This window comes from Herpailurus yagouaroundi, unplaced genomic scaffold, assembly GCF_014898765.1.
Source record: "Herpailurus yagouaroundi ecotype Mexico unplaced genomic scaffold, PumYag 140, whole genome shotgun sequence".
Classification (NCBI taxonomy): domain Eukaryota; kingdom Metazoa; phylum Chordata; class Mammalia; order Carnivora; family Felidae; genus Herpailurus; species Herpailurus yagouaroundi.
Window position 1 is genome coordinate 89,543,315 of NW_024412395.1, and position 17,160 is coordinate 89,560,474.

Consider the following 17,160-nt stretch of genomic DNA (forward strand, 5'->3'; position numbering starts at 1 on the left):
TGAGGCTCCGACTCTCGATTTTGGCTCAGGTCATGATCACAGGGTCATAGGACTGAGCCCCACATTGAGCCCCCTGTTGGGATCTGTGCTAAGTGTGCGGTCTGCTTAAGATTCTCTCTCTCTCTCTCTCTCTCTCTCTCTCTCTCTCTCTCTCGCTGTCTGCTCTCCCCAGCTTATGCGCGTGCTCTCTCTCTCTCTATCTCAACATATCTCAAAATTTACCATCTTAACCATTTTCTTAAAACTTTATTTATTTTGAGAGATAGAGAGAGGGAGGGGAAGAGAGAGAGAAAGAGAGGGAATCCTAAGCACAGAGCCAGACAAAGCCTCAATCCCACAACCTATGAGATCATGACCTGAGCTGAAATCAAGAGCTGGACACTCAACCAACTGAGCCACCCAGCACCTTTCACGTTAACCACTTTTAGTTGTACAGTTCAGTAGTAGTTAACGTATTCACATTGTTTTTGCAACAGTCAACACCATCTATTCCAATAACACTTTTCGTCTTCTAAAACTAAAATAATTTACTTATTAACAAAATCTCCCCATTCTCCCCTCCCTCTCTAGCCCCTTAAAATCACCACTGTTTTCTATCTTTATGATTTTGACTATTCTAAGTATCACATATAAGTGAATCATACAGCATTTGTCTCTTTATGACTGGATTATTTTACTTAGTATACTGCCCTCAAAGTTCATCCATGTTGTAGCATAATGCCAGAATTTTTCTTCCTTTTTAAGGCATAATAATATTCCACTGCATGTATATATCACATTTTGCATATCCATTCATCCATCCATAAACATTTTGAAAACATTTGTTTTGATTAGATTATGTGGACTAGATTTCTTTGATTGCCATCCAATTTAAACAGTGTGTGTAGCTCTTATTACTTTTTTTTTTTCAATAAGAAAGATGCCTTCCAGTTACAAGAATATCCAATTCCCAAAGCTCACCATTTCAAAAAAATGTTAGGAGTTACACTTTCAAAGAAAATCTGATGATTATGATTCCTTGGCCTTTCTCCATTCTGTCTGAACAGTGTGAAAACTTTCTTCATAATACCAGCAATTTTTATTTAAGTAATGGTATATATTTTCAATGAAAATTCATATAGTGAAAAGTCTTATTAAAATTTGTTCTAAAATAAGCTTCAGAGAAACAACAAAATATGAAGGCTGTTCCTAACTGGACTATTTGAACCCCATGACCTTCTATTTCATGAAATTTTAATGTCTTCAACATTCAGCAGAAGACATCGAGTTCTTATTACTAAAAATTTAAGACACCAAGGCTCTGATTGTCCCTAAATATGACTCTTAATACCTACCTTACAGAATTTCTTCAAGAATTAGAAATAAGATTCTGTAAGTGCCTATGATCCATAAGGCCTAGAAGGTCACAGGTGCTGAGAGCATTGTGATTGCTATTGTTGCAATTAGTGACAAAAATCTCACATAACAGAGAGCTACATATTCTCTAAGAGGGGACCATATATTTGTCAGTTGGCTCATTTGCAGCAAACTCATCATATGTTCTCTGGCAATTTTGAATCTGCATGTGGTCTGAAATATAGGCTTTTCTAATTATTTCATTAGCATAGAAATCCTCTACCAAGCCAGTGCTACCTATACTTGTACCCGGATTCAACTGGAGAATTTTGACGATGGGTAGATTCCCATCCCTGAACCAGACTTACTGAAGGAGAATCTCTGGGAGTAGATTCTGATGCATGTCCAACTTTGGAAACTCTTGATCTACTTATTTCTGGACATAGAGAACTTTGTTCTTTTCTAATGCTACACAATACCTCTACTGTCACTTTACATAATAATTTTTTCTTCCAACAGGCTATGGTCATAAAGATTTATTTGAAGGTAGAAAACTAAACCTTCTTAAGAGTTAGAGCAGTATGTCTGTGGGGGTACAGAGAGTTTGATCTTTGAGGTGGAAACTCAGTTCATTCAGAGAGAGACCATTTGATTAAGGCTTTTAATCAAATAAAGGTAACATCTATCCAACATTCTTGAGGAAATCTTTAGTGCACGAAGTTAACATGAATGCAGAACCTAAGGGATACTATATAGTAATGTAAATTACAAATGTTAGCAGAATATGACTCTGAAGAGTCAGATATTTTCCCTGTATACATTCTGTGTTAAATTGCCCTGTTCTTAAATAGTCTGTTCTTTATTGAGTTGTGTGTGTATATGTGTGTTTTATTCAGCATTTACCTGCAGGAGACAAGGGGCAAAACCAGTTCATACCATGCATGATGTGTAAGCTTAATTTTCTCTTTGCACTGTCATAGAGAGAAATGATCCGCACTGGACTGGGCTGAGCCCAGCCTTTACCTCTATAGGATTCTGATGTTCACACATGGCAGCAGTGTATACAACAGACTGTCAGATTTTCTAGAATTTTCAGACCTTGTTGTTGAATATAGCCATGACTAAATATTAAATTACATAAACCCACAGTTAAATTTTATTGAAACAAAGGTAATAAATATAAACAAAATTCACTATTTCCTGATTATTTACATGATTACATGATTACATAATTACATGATTAATTATTTACATGATTGAGTTTATTTACATCTGTTGAATCTATGTGGTGGAAACACTACATAATGGTATGCTCACTGGGCATCTCTTCCAAAATCTACATCGATTGCTTAAAAGGGAGAATGTTAAGAATGTTTACACCATGGAAATTAGCAACTCCTTAAATTGGGGTGTTACCCCTCTACTTTTTGAAAAGTTGTTATTAAACATTTACTAGCACTCCACTGACATGGTATTATTTTAGACTGAAGAAGACCTGCTTTGGGAAATGCACTATTAAAACTTTTCTAAGGAAGCCACGCTATGTATATTCTCTGTTTGAAGTGAGCATTTCCTTATGTACTAACTGATGTTTCCTCTAGTTGAAAAGCAGAGAATGAAATGAGCCTCTGCCTTGAGAAGGGAAAAAAGCCTAGGGGGAAACAAAGGAGTCAATCCTTAAGGTTTGGAAATGGTGCGAAGGTCTCAGTAGTGAGGAATATCCTGACTTCATAAGCAGGAACACAAAAGTCAAGTTTGGTCTTCTCTGCAACCCCCCACCAAATAACCATTATTATTAACAAAATCATGCTAATAACTAGTCTCATTTATGCTTTGAGGAAATTGGGGATGCAGTGGGTCTTAAGAGCAGCTAAGGGAGAGCCAAGCACAGTTTGGTTATTGGAATCATTGGTAGCAGAGGCTGGAGTTGGCAGTAAGAGGGTAAGGGCAGAGAAGAGAGGCTATGGAATTTGTCCCAGATTTTAGGTGGTTTATATGTAAAAGCAAAGTAGAAATTAATTTATAATCACAAACTTTGAGACCAATGTATATCTATGTAAGTATGTGGATGTGTGTGGGTACATATACTTTATGTACATATTTATTATGTACAAACATCTATCTATATGTAGATACATACATATATACATATATATATAGACACTGAGCTGAGCTATGAAAGGTATATTATGGGAAAAATCTTCTGTTCTGCCTCTTGGGGTTGAGGTACTGACTTCTTTAATTGTATATATAATACCTAATTAAAATTTTGATTTTAGAGGAAGCTATTGCATATGATGAAAATAAAGATCTGTCATGAAAAATCTATTCAAAAAGTAAAACAATGCACTTTTACCCTAAGAAGCTAAGGAACACAACAAAAAACAAAGAAACAACCAAACAAATAAAAACCAAGCTAGCAGGTATGCTGTGCTTCCATCTTATAAGGAATTTTCTTACATAAAATTTATCCTGGAGTGAGTTTCAGTCAACCTGGAAATTGTCTTTCTATAAATGTATCAGTAAAGGCCTTCTCTGCTATGGGTCCTTGACAAGTCCTAACTCTTTCATTTACAGTATTGAAAAACTTTCTCATTTACGGTATCAAAAGAGCAAGCTACCACTTGCTCTTATATTTTAAATACATTCCTAAATTATTTCGTTCTTATCGCCAATATTTTGTTTAGAATAATTGATTTAAATTCATAAAGTATCTTTAAGTCTTTTGTTTTTTGTTTTATTAGATTCCTGAAGAATTTATTTTATAAATTATTTTGAAAACCAATCTTTTAGGTTTATATGAGTTCATTTATCTTTTCTGGTTTTCACTTTTTTCTATTTCCATCATTAAAACTTTTTATTTTTTTTAAATCATTTAAAACAGTGCACATGACTTATTTCAATAAAATGCATTTATGTAAAAGTGGATCTGTGCATATATAATACATGGAAACTGAAGCTGTATTGAAATGCACCATGGATAATTTTTCTTGCTATTTTTGTTTTTTACTCTACCACAAAATTCCAGGCTTAGAAGAATGCATCTATTTTATATAAACATTTTAAGATTGAAGGAGTAACAGAAGTTGATAAATTAAAATCAGGTTTAATTCTACTGTATCTTGATATTTAATCATTTTCTAGTTCAAGACAGTTTATGTACATGGGACACAGCACTCAGTATTAGGAGTGGGCAGTCATTAGGATGAAGGAGAGTCATTAAAAGAAAAAATATAGTTTTAAGTGTTACTAATTTGTTTTTAAGTTTTACTAATGGTTTTAAAGCAGGTAGATTATCTGGTTTAAACAAATGGAATTATGGGGCGCCTGGGTGGCTCAGTCGGTTAAGTGGCCGACTTCGGCTCAGGTCATGATCTCACGGTCCGTGAGTTCGAGCCCCGCGTCGGGCTCTGTGCTGACAGCTCAGAGCCTGGAGCCTGTTTCAAATTCTGTGTCTCCCTCTCTCTGACCCTCCCCCATTCATGCTCTGTCTCTCTCTGTCTCAAAAATAAATAAACGTTAAAAAAGTTAAAAAAATGGAATTATGTTAATAAATATAATGCTTTTATGAATTTGCCAATTCCCCCACATTTGTACCTCTGTCATAGGTGATGCAGGTATCTCACACTTTCCAAAAGTTCACAATAGGCACTTCACTTTTGTGAAGACCTACATTAGTACTTGTTTGTTATCCGCAAGAAATGGAAGAGGATTTTCACTTTCACAAAAAAAGGCATTGCTGCACTAACACTGGTCTTTTGGAAAAGCGAAGAGACATAATATAACATTTTGGACAGTGGGGGACACTCTTTAGGCCATTTTGGTTTGAAAAGTTTCATAGGAGCTTTCTACTTTTGCACAGTGGGGGACACCTGTATTTGGTTTTGGAAAGCAATTTGAGAATGAGTGGTACATCTGGTGTAAGCTAAAGAAAAGATTGTAGGATCTGGAACATCCGAGGTTTCTTCCTTTTGGTGCCTCAGTGAGCTCAGGCTATAAAATACTGTATTCTGCTTAGACACATGAGAAACAGAAACAAAATAAAATGTTAACTAATATATAATAAAAATGTAACTCACATGTTATAAAATTATTTCTGTCCACATATGGTTAATTCATATGGAAACACAAATCATAACTGGAAGTCGCTTTCTTCCTTTATCATAAGAAATAGCTCAGATTTTGATACACAGGAAATTATTTATTCCTCATAATAGTCCTATGAAGTTGATAATATTAGTATCTGGCCAAAAACCTATGCGTGATCTTTCAAGCCTGACCACAGGCTTACCTTGGCAGGTATCACAACAGAAAGCTGCCCTATCCACACCAGACTTGGTGCACAGGCAATGCATTGTGGTCTCTGAATTCAGGGCAAACTCAGGGTTTCCTAACGAGCCATGCTCTTAAGCATAGCTACATTTCTAGATCAGTTGCATCCATTGGATGCCTCCATTTATCCAATGTCTTTGACAGAGGCTCTCCTCAGGTGCCTTTGCTGGAAAGTCCTTACACGGGCCGGAGGGAACATTTAAGATGCTTTTTCTTTACTCTGATTCACTACTCAGAACTTTTCCACTCAGCCTTTTTTCTGCTGCCTCAAACCTACCCTCTGGCTTCTAGATCCATAAAACTTTAGGAGCTTTTGTTTGGGGCTCCCTCAGGAGTGAGACAATTCCCCTTGTCTGTGCTGACCAGTCTGATCCACCTGACCCTGACCTGGAGCTGTTCCATGGGGGAAAATGGACAGTGGAAGAACTGGTGCTTTCTCCAGTTTAGCCACTTGCTTATGCTACTGCAATAGGGGACTGAAAGGTTGACTGTTACCTTCTTATTGGTTCTTTGTCTTAATCAACCACCCTGAAACCTACCAGCTCAGCTCAGCTCTTGACACTCTTATTTAATAGATGCAAAAATGGAGGTACTGAGAGCACAAGTGACTTGCCCGAGGTTACTTGGGCAGTGCAACGTTCCCAACAAGTCCATTTGGAGCCATTCTCCTAACTACACAATTTTCTTCCAGACAAATATTATTGTCTATTTTTCCATATTCATGTTCTGATATACTCTCATTTGCTTAATTTTTCTAGGGCAACTAATTTCCATCATTTCTACATTCTGTGGTGATGGGAGTTATTAGAAGTACTCCAAGTAAGTGAAACGTCATTTACTATTAGTTAGTTAGTTAGTTTGTTTGTTTGTTTAACTCTGAAGGTAGTTTATTTAATAAGCCCTGTTGACAAACCTATCCAAGACTGTTAGAATGTTAGGTACGTCTTGCTAGGGATTCCTATAATAAAAAAGATACTTGTCTCTCCCTTACCTTGCTGAAATTTAGATCAACATACCTCAAGTATTTTTGGAAAATACAATTTGGTTGTAATTACTCCTAAATCTCATATTTTTAAAGGATTGGTATCATTTAAAAATTTCTTTTCTAGACACTCAAACCTTTCCTTCATTATTCCAATTATAGTGCAAAGGTTATGTTGCTAAAGGTTATGCTGAAAAAAAGCCAGGTTTCTCTTGAAAAGATTTTGCTTTTCTACATTAAGAATTGGTATTATACAAAAAGACCAAAGCTTTATTGAAAAAATAATTTGCAAAATATCACTGAAGAATCAAGTATTCTTAAATTCTTGGTTAAAATTGTGTGATTTGTGGATTTACCAGCCCTACACAAATTAGGTCCTTTACACCAAAGGAAAAGTAGACATATATATGTCTTATATATATATATGTGTCATATATATGTATATATATGTGTGTGTGTGTCATATATATATATGACACATATATGTCTTATAAATATAATAAAGTATACATATAACATAAATATAGTATAAATAGTATAACATAAATATATAGTTATAAATTCTATTGATTGATTGATTGATATTTTGAGAGAGAGAGAGAGCACAACCAGGGGAGAAGCACAGAAAGAGAGATAATCTCAGCCAGGCTCTGCATTCTCAGCACAGAGCCTAATACAGGCTTGATCTCACAAATGGTGAGATCATGATGTGAGCCAAAATCAAGAGTTGGACTTTTAACCAACTGAACCATCAGGCACCCCTATAATTATATAGTTTTAAATTAAATTAAGCACACAGATATAGGTTGCCATTTTTACCTGAAAAAGACTTAAAATGAATAAGCTACGTATGTATGGATTATAACTTTTACTTCACATCCATTCTTGTACATATGATGAACAGAAGAAATTATTACTTAGATTCATCTGATTTTCTTATTTATGAATTGATTGTTTCATTTAGTTATCCATTTATTCAGTATAAAACTTTTATCCATCCATTATGTGCTAAAACAGAGGACAGAATGATGACCTGGGCCTTGTCCTATAGGACTTTCATTTTAGAGTGAGACAGAATGCAAGGATTTAGCCCTGCTCTTTATGCAGTTATGTGGGAAAAGTTACCTAATCCAGCCTGTAGAAGAGAACACTTCTTAGAAGAGACAATTGATAAGTGTGATGCATATAAGCAAAATTTAGTCTTGCAGACAGAAAAGCAAAGGCAGTACAAAGAAATTATAAGAACTTATTCCATTGAGGGGAGAAATAAGCAGGAATCTGCTAAAATCTCCAAGCCTCTGGTTTTATTAAGAACTGACCCCACATTAGTCAGTTGCAGTGACAGGGTTTTTAGACAGGGCCATAGTTAGATATCCATTAAACAGTGCTCTTGGTAGCACTTTCTCAGGTGGATTTGTCAAAATTGGAGGCAAGGAGAGTAGTTAAAGACAGGGTGGCCTCTTAACGAGGAGGCCTGGGGCCCCTAAAGGGCTTATGGATGGAATTTAGGAGGTCCATGAACGTGAATGAGGAATTGTTACATTATTATTCACATTAATCTCTTATTAAATATATGACTTTCAACAATTATGAATATAAGGTCCTGATAATATGGGCAGTGCCAACCACACTGTGACCAATAGAAACTAAAGATGCATTCATACTCTATTCTGGTACTTAGCAGTATCATAAAAGCTCCCTCTCTTTCTTTCTTTCTTTCTTTCTTTCTTTCTTTCTTTCTTTCTTCTTGCTTGCTTTTTCTTTCTTTACCTTTTTCTCTATTTTAATTATAGTAAAAACAGACAACATAACATCTACTCTCATAACCATTTTTAAGTGTGCAACTCAGTAGTGTTAATTATATTTACATCGTTGTGCAATCTACAAAACTTTTTCATCTTACAAAACTGAAACTCTATACTCATTAAACAGAAATTCCCCATTTCCCAATTCTCCCAGCTCCTGGTAACCACCATTCTTCTTTCAGTTTGTATGAATTTGACTACTTTAGATACCTCATATAAGTGGACATACAGTCTTTTTGTGACTGGCTTATTTTGCATAGCAAAATGTCATCAAGGTTCACCCATGTTGTAACATGTCATAATTTTCTTACTTTTTTAAGGCTGAATATGTTCCAACGTGTGTGTGTGTATACACACACACACACACACGCCAGATTTTGTTCATACATTCTTTCATTAGTGAACATTGGGGTGCTACTATAAATATGCATGTGCAAATATTGCTCTGAGACTGTTTTCAATTCTTTAAATATATACCAAGAAGTAGAGTTGCTGGATAATATAGTAGTTCTATTTTTAATTTTTGAGGAACTACCATACTATTTTCCATTGCTATTTTACAACTTTAAAATCCCACCAACAGTGTACAGAGGTTTCAGATTCTTCAAACATCTTCACCAAGACTTGTCATTTTCTACTATTTTGATGATAGTCCTTCTAATGGGTATAATGTGATATCTCATGGTTATGACTTAGATTTTAAATCAATGTCATATTGAACATCTTTTCATATTGTTGTTGGCCATTTGTATATCATCTTTGGAGAAATGCTATTTCAACTGCATGCCCATTTCTGAACCAGGTTGTTTTTGTTATTGAGTTGTAAAAGTTCTTTATATATTCTGGATATTAACCCCTTACCAAATATATAACTTGTAAATTTTTCTCCCATTCTGTAAGTTGCCTTTGACTTTGTTGATTGCATCCTTTGATGCGCAGAAGTTTTTAAGTTTTATGTAGCCCCGTTTTTTTTCTATTTTGCTTTTGTTGGCTTTGCTTTTGGTGGCAGCTGTAAGAATCATTGCCAAATTCAGTGCCATGAAGCTTTTCCTCTATGTTTTCTTCTAGGATTTTTATGGTTTATGGTCTTATGTTTAGGTCTTTAATTCATTTTGAGTTAATTTCTTATATATAGTGTCAGGTAAAAGTCTTACCTCAATATTGTACATGGGAATATCCAATTTTTCCAACACCACTTGTTAAAGTGACTGTCCTTTTTAAAGTAATATTTAGGCCTATCTCTGCTTCACAACTACATTGCCTGTTAATCCTGCTGTTAGAATTTTTTTTATTTAATGTACTAATGAAGAAGCATATTACCATATCACATATTTATTTTTAAGTATGTTGATAAATGTGTTTCAGTATAATTCATTTCCCTTGTATGTAATCTTTTAAAATGTATTTTATAAACATATTGGTTTTATGCATTTATGATATATAATGTTTATTCTTTGCCTATTTATTAGTTTAAACATATTGTAAGAAGGGAGCTATTGATTTCACCAGACTACACAGGGTTTGTAGCCTCAAAACTTATTAAGAATTAAGATTGTTTCAGTAACTCAGACAATGGATGAAGTCTGAACTGGAGCAATGGCAATAAGAAATATGTAAAATCAAGAAATAGACAAATTCAGTATGATTTAATGATTAAATCAATGCCATGACCGATGAGCAGGCGAAGTCCATGATGACCACCAGATTTTTAACTTGGGTGGTATGTAGTTCTGGGAGTCATCAGTGCAGAAGTTTGCATTTAAAACCATGAGAGTATCTGTCATCACCCATAGGGAGAAGGTAAAGGAAAAAATAGGCTACGTTGAAACCAATATTCAAAGATTAGCCAAATCTAATTATCAGCTATGGTGTCATGCAATATATTTAATGTATCAACAAATAAAACTAGTATGTAAAGAATAAAACTTCAACAAGCATTTGGTGGTTAATTGTAAAGGACCATTTGTTATGACTCTACTCTGCATTTGTAATTTTTGCACCTGCAATTATTTGCATGCAAGACAAATGCAGCTACAGTTGCCTAATTACAGGCACAACCATCCAAAATTGCCCACAAACAATAGCACAAAGATATGCCATCTGTGAAAGTGCAGGAACCCCCCAGACCTTTCCTGTTCTGCATCCTGTAAGGCTTCCCTTTGGCTTCTGTCTTGCCTGGGTTTCATTCTTTCCTGATCTCATACATGCAATTATAGGCTGGTCACTCTAATAAGCGAAGAGTCAGTAGGCCTTTCCTCTTCCCCAACCATTATGCTTCTCGCCCCCCTCCAAATATACAAAATGTACCATAGTATGTGCAGACTGAAAACAGAAGCCATTTCTAAAGCACATTATTTGTCTTGTTAGTATGAATAGATTCAATTTTTTATTCACACGTAATTGTACAAGGTAGGCAACTTGAACACTATAAAGATGAAATCTCATATAAATTTCTGCTCAAAAGTGACAAGAAAATTATTTTACTCTACTTTAAAAAAAGTTTTAGCCATTATTAAAAACACAGCTGTCAGTTTGGATCAAATATATTCCTATTTCCCCATTATATTATTAGGACAATCATGAAATTTAATAATTGTCCCTCAGAGCTTGATTTTCTGCAAAAGTGTCATAACACAATCAGTACTATGGCAAATAATTATTGAACAGTGTGAAGATAGTTATGATTTCAGGCGGGAAATATAAAATAATAGATGAGAAATATAAAACCCAGGTTAATACTTGATAAAGATTCTGTTCTCATACAAATGTCAGTAGTAATAAATGTGGGGACCACACAGCCTGCTTTATGAAAATGAAACAGATTCTAGACAGAATAATTTTCTGAGATTTTAATGATATATTTCAAATATTACTTGCTTGTCATTTAATCATATTAAACACTCTGAATCTGATAAATCCTCTGTGATAGAAACAATACACTTTGCGAATGGGAAATTGGATAGTTTATTAGGCTAATGACTAAAACCAGAATGTAACATATATCTCTTCTATGAAATCTGTATTTCTCCACTCTATTTAAGGTGCTTGGAATTGTTATACAGTATTACTATGAAGGTTTCAAGGGCAAATGGAGGCTTCGGAATTCTAAAATGTTCATCAATGTTTTGTTGTTGTTGTTGTTGTTTTAATTTAACATATTATAGTGAATAGGAAGTAATATTTTTCTTCTACCACATTTTCTCTGTGGTACATGACTCACACAGAGAGTTGAAGCCAGAGTTTGACGCCAGCCTTACGTTTATGGGCAATGGGGCATGTTTAAACATTTGGACATTAGAATACTTAGACATTACAAATATGGTAAAGTATTTCGATCTAGCAAAATAAGTCATGTTAAGAGAAGAATTTATAAAAGGGAAGTTATCACTCTGAAAAGAGAGTTAACTAGAAGCAAAAGATTGTTCTGTTATATATAACTGAACATTTCAATGTATGCAATCGAAATTCAAAATATTATTAATGACATGATAAACATTAGCTGTTTGTTTTTACAAGAAGTAGAAGAATATTTTGAGACATTAACAAGGATAATGTTACTCACATCCTGAGCTACCGTTTGTTGACACGAGAGTCAAGTTGGAAGGCCACGGATTCCGAACAATATCTTGCCAATGAATTGTGTCTGTGTAACAAAGAAATTTGTTCTGGTCTACATAGACTCCACCATTAAGGATTTCTGTATTAAAACAAACAAACATATTTCTAGTCAAACTTTTTGTTGATGAAAAGATAGTCAATAAAAGTTATTTATTCTTAAATGATTTTCAATGTTAAATTAGAATTATTTTGTTAATAGCCAAGATATTTTTTTAAAGATCATTACTGGGTCACATAAATTGATTGCAGAAATTGGAAAAAAAATTGGAAAATACAGAGAAAAACAACCATCCATAACACAAATACTCAGAGAAACACTTCATAGTTTGGTATAGATACTCTCATTCTCTTTCCTTTTTTTAATCCTCTGAACTTGGAATAACATTGCATGCAATATTTCAAAACGTACTAGTTTTGTCTAATATTAAGTGATGAGTATTTAATGTTAATTAAATATTATTCTACATTATTTCTAATGAGAATACAATATGCCAGAGCATAAAGTAAATAATATTTATTTAACTAATCCTCTTTTTTTGGCTATTTAACTCATCTGTCTCTCTTAAGAAAAAATTCTTTCAGTCAATGTGACATTGACGAGTCAGTAGGTGAGTGATTAAAACAAAATGAAAGCTAAAATTAATTTCTCAATCAGAAAAATGTTCTTTGATCCTCTCAAATGGAATCAATAGAATTGCCAATTATTCTTTAAGAAGAACACAAAGCAAGACATAATGAAAACCCCATGGTTCACTGGAACAATGACAGGATCATGGGATAAAATTCATTAAAGCCAATTTTTACTTGATTCTCTATTTATCACTGGCTTTGATCAGCTAACTTGTTTCCCCTGAACGATGGCTGACCGTATATGTAAATTCTCTTTCACATTGCTTTAAGTTATCCAGAAAAAAAAAAAAAAAAAAAAAAAAGGAAAAAGAAGTAGATATTCCCTCTACAAACACTAATCTTTTTTTTTTTTTTTTTTTGAAATACCATTCTTTTGGGGCGCCTGGGTGGCGCAGTCGGTTAAGCGTCCGACTTCAGCCAGGTCACGATCTCACGGTTCGTGAGTTCGAGCCCCGCGTCAGGCTCTGGGCTGATGGCTTGGAGCCTGGAGCCTGTTTCCGATTCTGTGTCTCCCTCTCTCTCTGCCCCTCCCCCGTTCATGCTCTGTCTCTCTCTGTCCCAAAAATAAATAAAACGTTGAAACGTTGAAATACCATTCTTTTACTTGAAGAAATTGTTGGTTAGAAATACACATAACATCTTCCTACCCAATATTTACCACATCTGTCTCTCTTATCTCTTAAGAGAAATTATATTTGAGTCCATTAAACATTGCTACAAGTAACAAAAAACAGTTAACAATAGTTTATGTAGATAGGGAATGATTTTCTCACATAATAAGAAACCTATAGGAGGTAGTAGTGTCCAGAGTACCTACATCTGCTTTGGGTCCTGTTTTTATTCATCCCAAGCCCAAAAGGTTGCTGTATCTAAAAATGTCTGGGGACACCTGGGTGGCTCAGTCAGTTAAGCTTCTGACTTGGACTCAGGTCATGATCTCATAGCTCCTTAGCCCAAGGCTCATGTCGGGCTGTCTGTTGTCAATGCAGAGCCTGCTTCAGATCCTCTGTCCCCAGTCTCTCTGCCCCTCCACCCCCGTTCACTCTCTTTCTCTCTCAAAAATAAATATTAAAGAAAAGGTGTCTATCTGAATTCAAGGTAAGATGAAAACAGAAGAGCAAGCAAGAGACATTCTTTTGACGAGATGCTCTCTCCAAGGATTATGTCTGCTTTTTATTGGTCAGAACAATATCCCCTGACCATTCCCACTGCAAGAGGTTGAGTGGACATATTGCTGCTTGAACAAAACTTCAAGAAGCAGTATTAGTGAGGAAGGAGAGGGACATAAATATTGAGAAGGCAATCACTCTATTTTCCATAATGGCCTTGAAAAAAAAAATCTTTCTTGTGCAGTATCCCAAGCAAAAATTGTAAGAGTCACGTTAAGCCAAAGAGGGTGATAAAAGAATGAAAGGAACACGTGACACCATAAGAGGGGTATTTGTAGAAGTGAGATGGGTGAGCACATCTCAATGCCTTATTGCATTGCATGTATAAAATGCACCAAATTAATTTTGACATTGCCAGGCTTTCCACATTTAAAATCTCCTATTCTCATGATCAATCCTTTCACTGACTATTGGTTCCATTTTCTCAGCTGAGGAAAAAAAAGGAAACAAAAAGAAATTAGGTCATCTCTCCACTTCTAAAGCCCAGTTCATTATTTTTCATGACCTAACCATACAATCCTCATCAAAGTAGAAGGGAGATGTAAGACGTACAGAAGATTGTGAAATGAATTTCTATATTAATGTTTGGCATTAAGTTTCTATCTATAAAATGTGACGATCTCATACTAATAGCTTTCTCATGAGACATTAGGTGATGCTCTTCTGCTCTAGGAATAATTCTTCATTAGGTGACAAAGAAAGATTTTGACTGCTATCCAGGAAATGAAGGTTATTTTTCAGTTTACATTTGGAAAAGTTCTACTTGAAAAAGAAATGTGAGGAGAAAAGATAATAGCTCAAATATTGTAGAAAGAGTATATTTTTCAGGATTCACATTATAATTCAAACAGTTCATACTGAAGGAACACAATATCCATCTGTAACTTCCTATCTAAAAATATTCAAATAGAATCAGATTATATTATACTGAATAATAATCTCATCAAATCCCCTTCTTCAACAATATTAATCTGCTACCAATGTTGACATTTGTTTCTCAGAAATATTCTGCTCAAGAGCTTGGTTTTTACTTGGAAAAGTATTTAGAAAGGAAGCAATAATAATTCAAGTTTAATCTTTAATTAATCTTTAATAATAATTCAAGTTGAAATCTCAAACTACGACTACAATCATGATCAACTTGGATAACACCTGAATTCAAAACCAACCATCTGGTAACAATTCTGGTCAGGAAGATTTATAAATTTCTAGTATTTAATGATGTATTTATAAGGCACAAATAGTCTGTTTGTGTATGTGTGTATTTTTCCTGAAAATAGTATTTTCCTTCATGCTTGGCTTAGATTGTATTCTGTTGGCGAGTGTCAAAACACCACAATCAGAAAAATGTATATTTTACTGACATTTATAGCATAGTTTTAATGTATACTTTATCTTATATTTTCTTTTGATCAATTCAGTTACCTAAATATAGGATAGGAAATAATGTTAATATTGTACTTATTCATTGGTATAGTTTACATTGATTTTATAATGTATACAATTTTTTAAACATTAATGTAATATGTTTTGTGGTGAAATATTAAATTGGATTTATTTCTGAACTAAGAAAGATGTTAGGGGAATATACTGACCTGTAAGAAAGTTGTTAAGGACACAGATTATTTACTAGAAAAAAGGGATCCCTAATGTTTTTGCCTTGGTTGACTATGAGCTGCATTTTTAGATTAGAAAGCGGGACAAGAATTAGAAAAACAAAAGCTTGGTAAGACATTTATCCAGGAAGATACCAGAAGAATGTCTGATTATACTTTAGATTTCTTTGCCGACATACAAGAACAGCAGAGTTGTAGACAAGTTCCATGAAAGGCTTATTGGACGGTACCATCTGTGTTACACCAAGAACTTCCCTTCCGTTAGAAGGGAATAAAGTAAGGGGTGCCTGGGTTGCTCAGCCAGCTAAGTGTCTGACTTCAGCTCAGGTCATGATCTCACTGGTTAGTGAGTTCAAGCCCCATGTCGGACTCTGTGCTGACAGCTTGGAACCTGTGAGCTTTTGAGTCTGGACCTGCTTCAGAGAGACTCTGTATCTCCCTCTCTCTCTGCACCTCCCCCACTCACACTCTCTCTCTCTCTCTCTCTCTCTCTCTCTCTAATAAATAAATAAATAAATAAATAAATAAATAAACATTTAAAAAATAATGCAACAAAGTGATTATTAAAATTTTAAACCATGACAAAAAAGAGGAATTCTAAGTAAGATAGAAAATGTTGTGCAAATGTATGATTTTCAAATAAAGATGCACAAAGCCTAGAAAAGTGAAAAGACATAAATAATGTTGAATAAATAAATGAGCTCAAGGTAAATCCCATTCCATTGTATTTGACTTCCATGGTAGGAAATATAGCACAGAAAATTCAGAAAAACACAAATAGATTCTTGGTCATTGCAATAATTGATAGAAAAAAAACTGGTATATATTTTTTTAAATCATAGATCATAGCCAGCAAGTTTACAAAACAGAACTGTGTCTTTTTAATAAATGCCACAATTGAATATCATAACATATGAAATTGATATTCTATGAAAAAGTATCATTTGATTATTTAAAAATTCATGTAAACACTTAAAAAGTTTTGTGTCTCAAACATTTCCTACTAGATTAATGCATGCAAGTCAAGTAAAAAAAAATTGAATCCTTTTGCAAATAGAATACGTAAATTGTAATCCACATTACTCTCCAATATGTTGAATTTAATATATATAGTACATAATTTATATTTGAAATATTAGACTAAACTCCATGAAGGCAAGGGATATTTTTCAGTGCTGTATCTATATATATCAAACCTGAAGCAATAGCTAATCAACAAATATTTGTTAAATTGAACTTAAAAAAGAATAGTTACGTGGAATTTGCTACCAACATTGATCAATTAACTTCTGTTGTAGCTCTTAATTTTAAATTATATTCTGATCAGATCAAAGTAAAAATGGAAGTTATTTTTTTTTTCCCCATAAACACTACAGGTTATCTGAACTGGTTCTACATTTTCAGAGGTCATTTCTGTTAGGGTCTAAACTGTATCCCCAGTGTCGAGCAAAAAGCAGACACATGATAAATATTTGCTTCATGAATTAAGATATAATATCTTGATTATAGGAAACCATATATGAGTAGGCCAATAAATATATAGTATCTTGAATATAGGGAAAATTAAAAATATAAATGTGAAGGTAGAGTTTTTGTAGGTTAAAAGATAAATAGCTTTTATTATATAAAATGCTTATAATTGATAATGTAAAAAATTATGCAAGTAGTATGTT

The 17,160-nt window shown here is 34.0% G+C and overlaps 1 protein-coding gene across 6 annotated transcripts in view; it reads right to left on the reverse strand.

Annotated features, from left to right (window-relative positions):
- Positions 1-17,160, reverse strand: part of ERBB4 (erb-b2 receptor tyrosine kinase 4) — a 1,166,318-nt gene that overhangs the window by 373,701 nt on the left and 775,457 nt on the right. For all 6 annotated transcript variants that reach the window (XM_040476138.1, XM_040476135.1, XM_040476139.1 and 3 more), the window contains exon 4: positions 12,017-12,151. In XM_040476138.1, the coding sequence (XP_040332072.1) occupies positions 12,017-12,151 (135 nt within the window). The remainder of the gene's footprint in view (positions 1-12,016; positions 12,152-17,160) is intronic.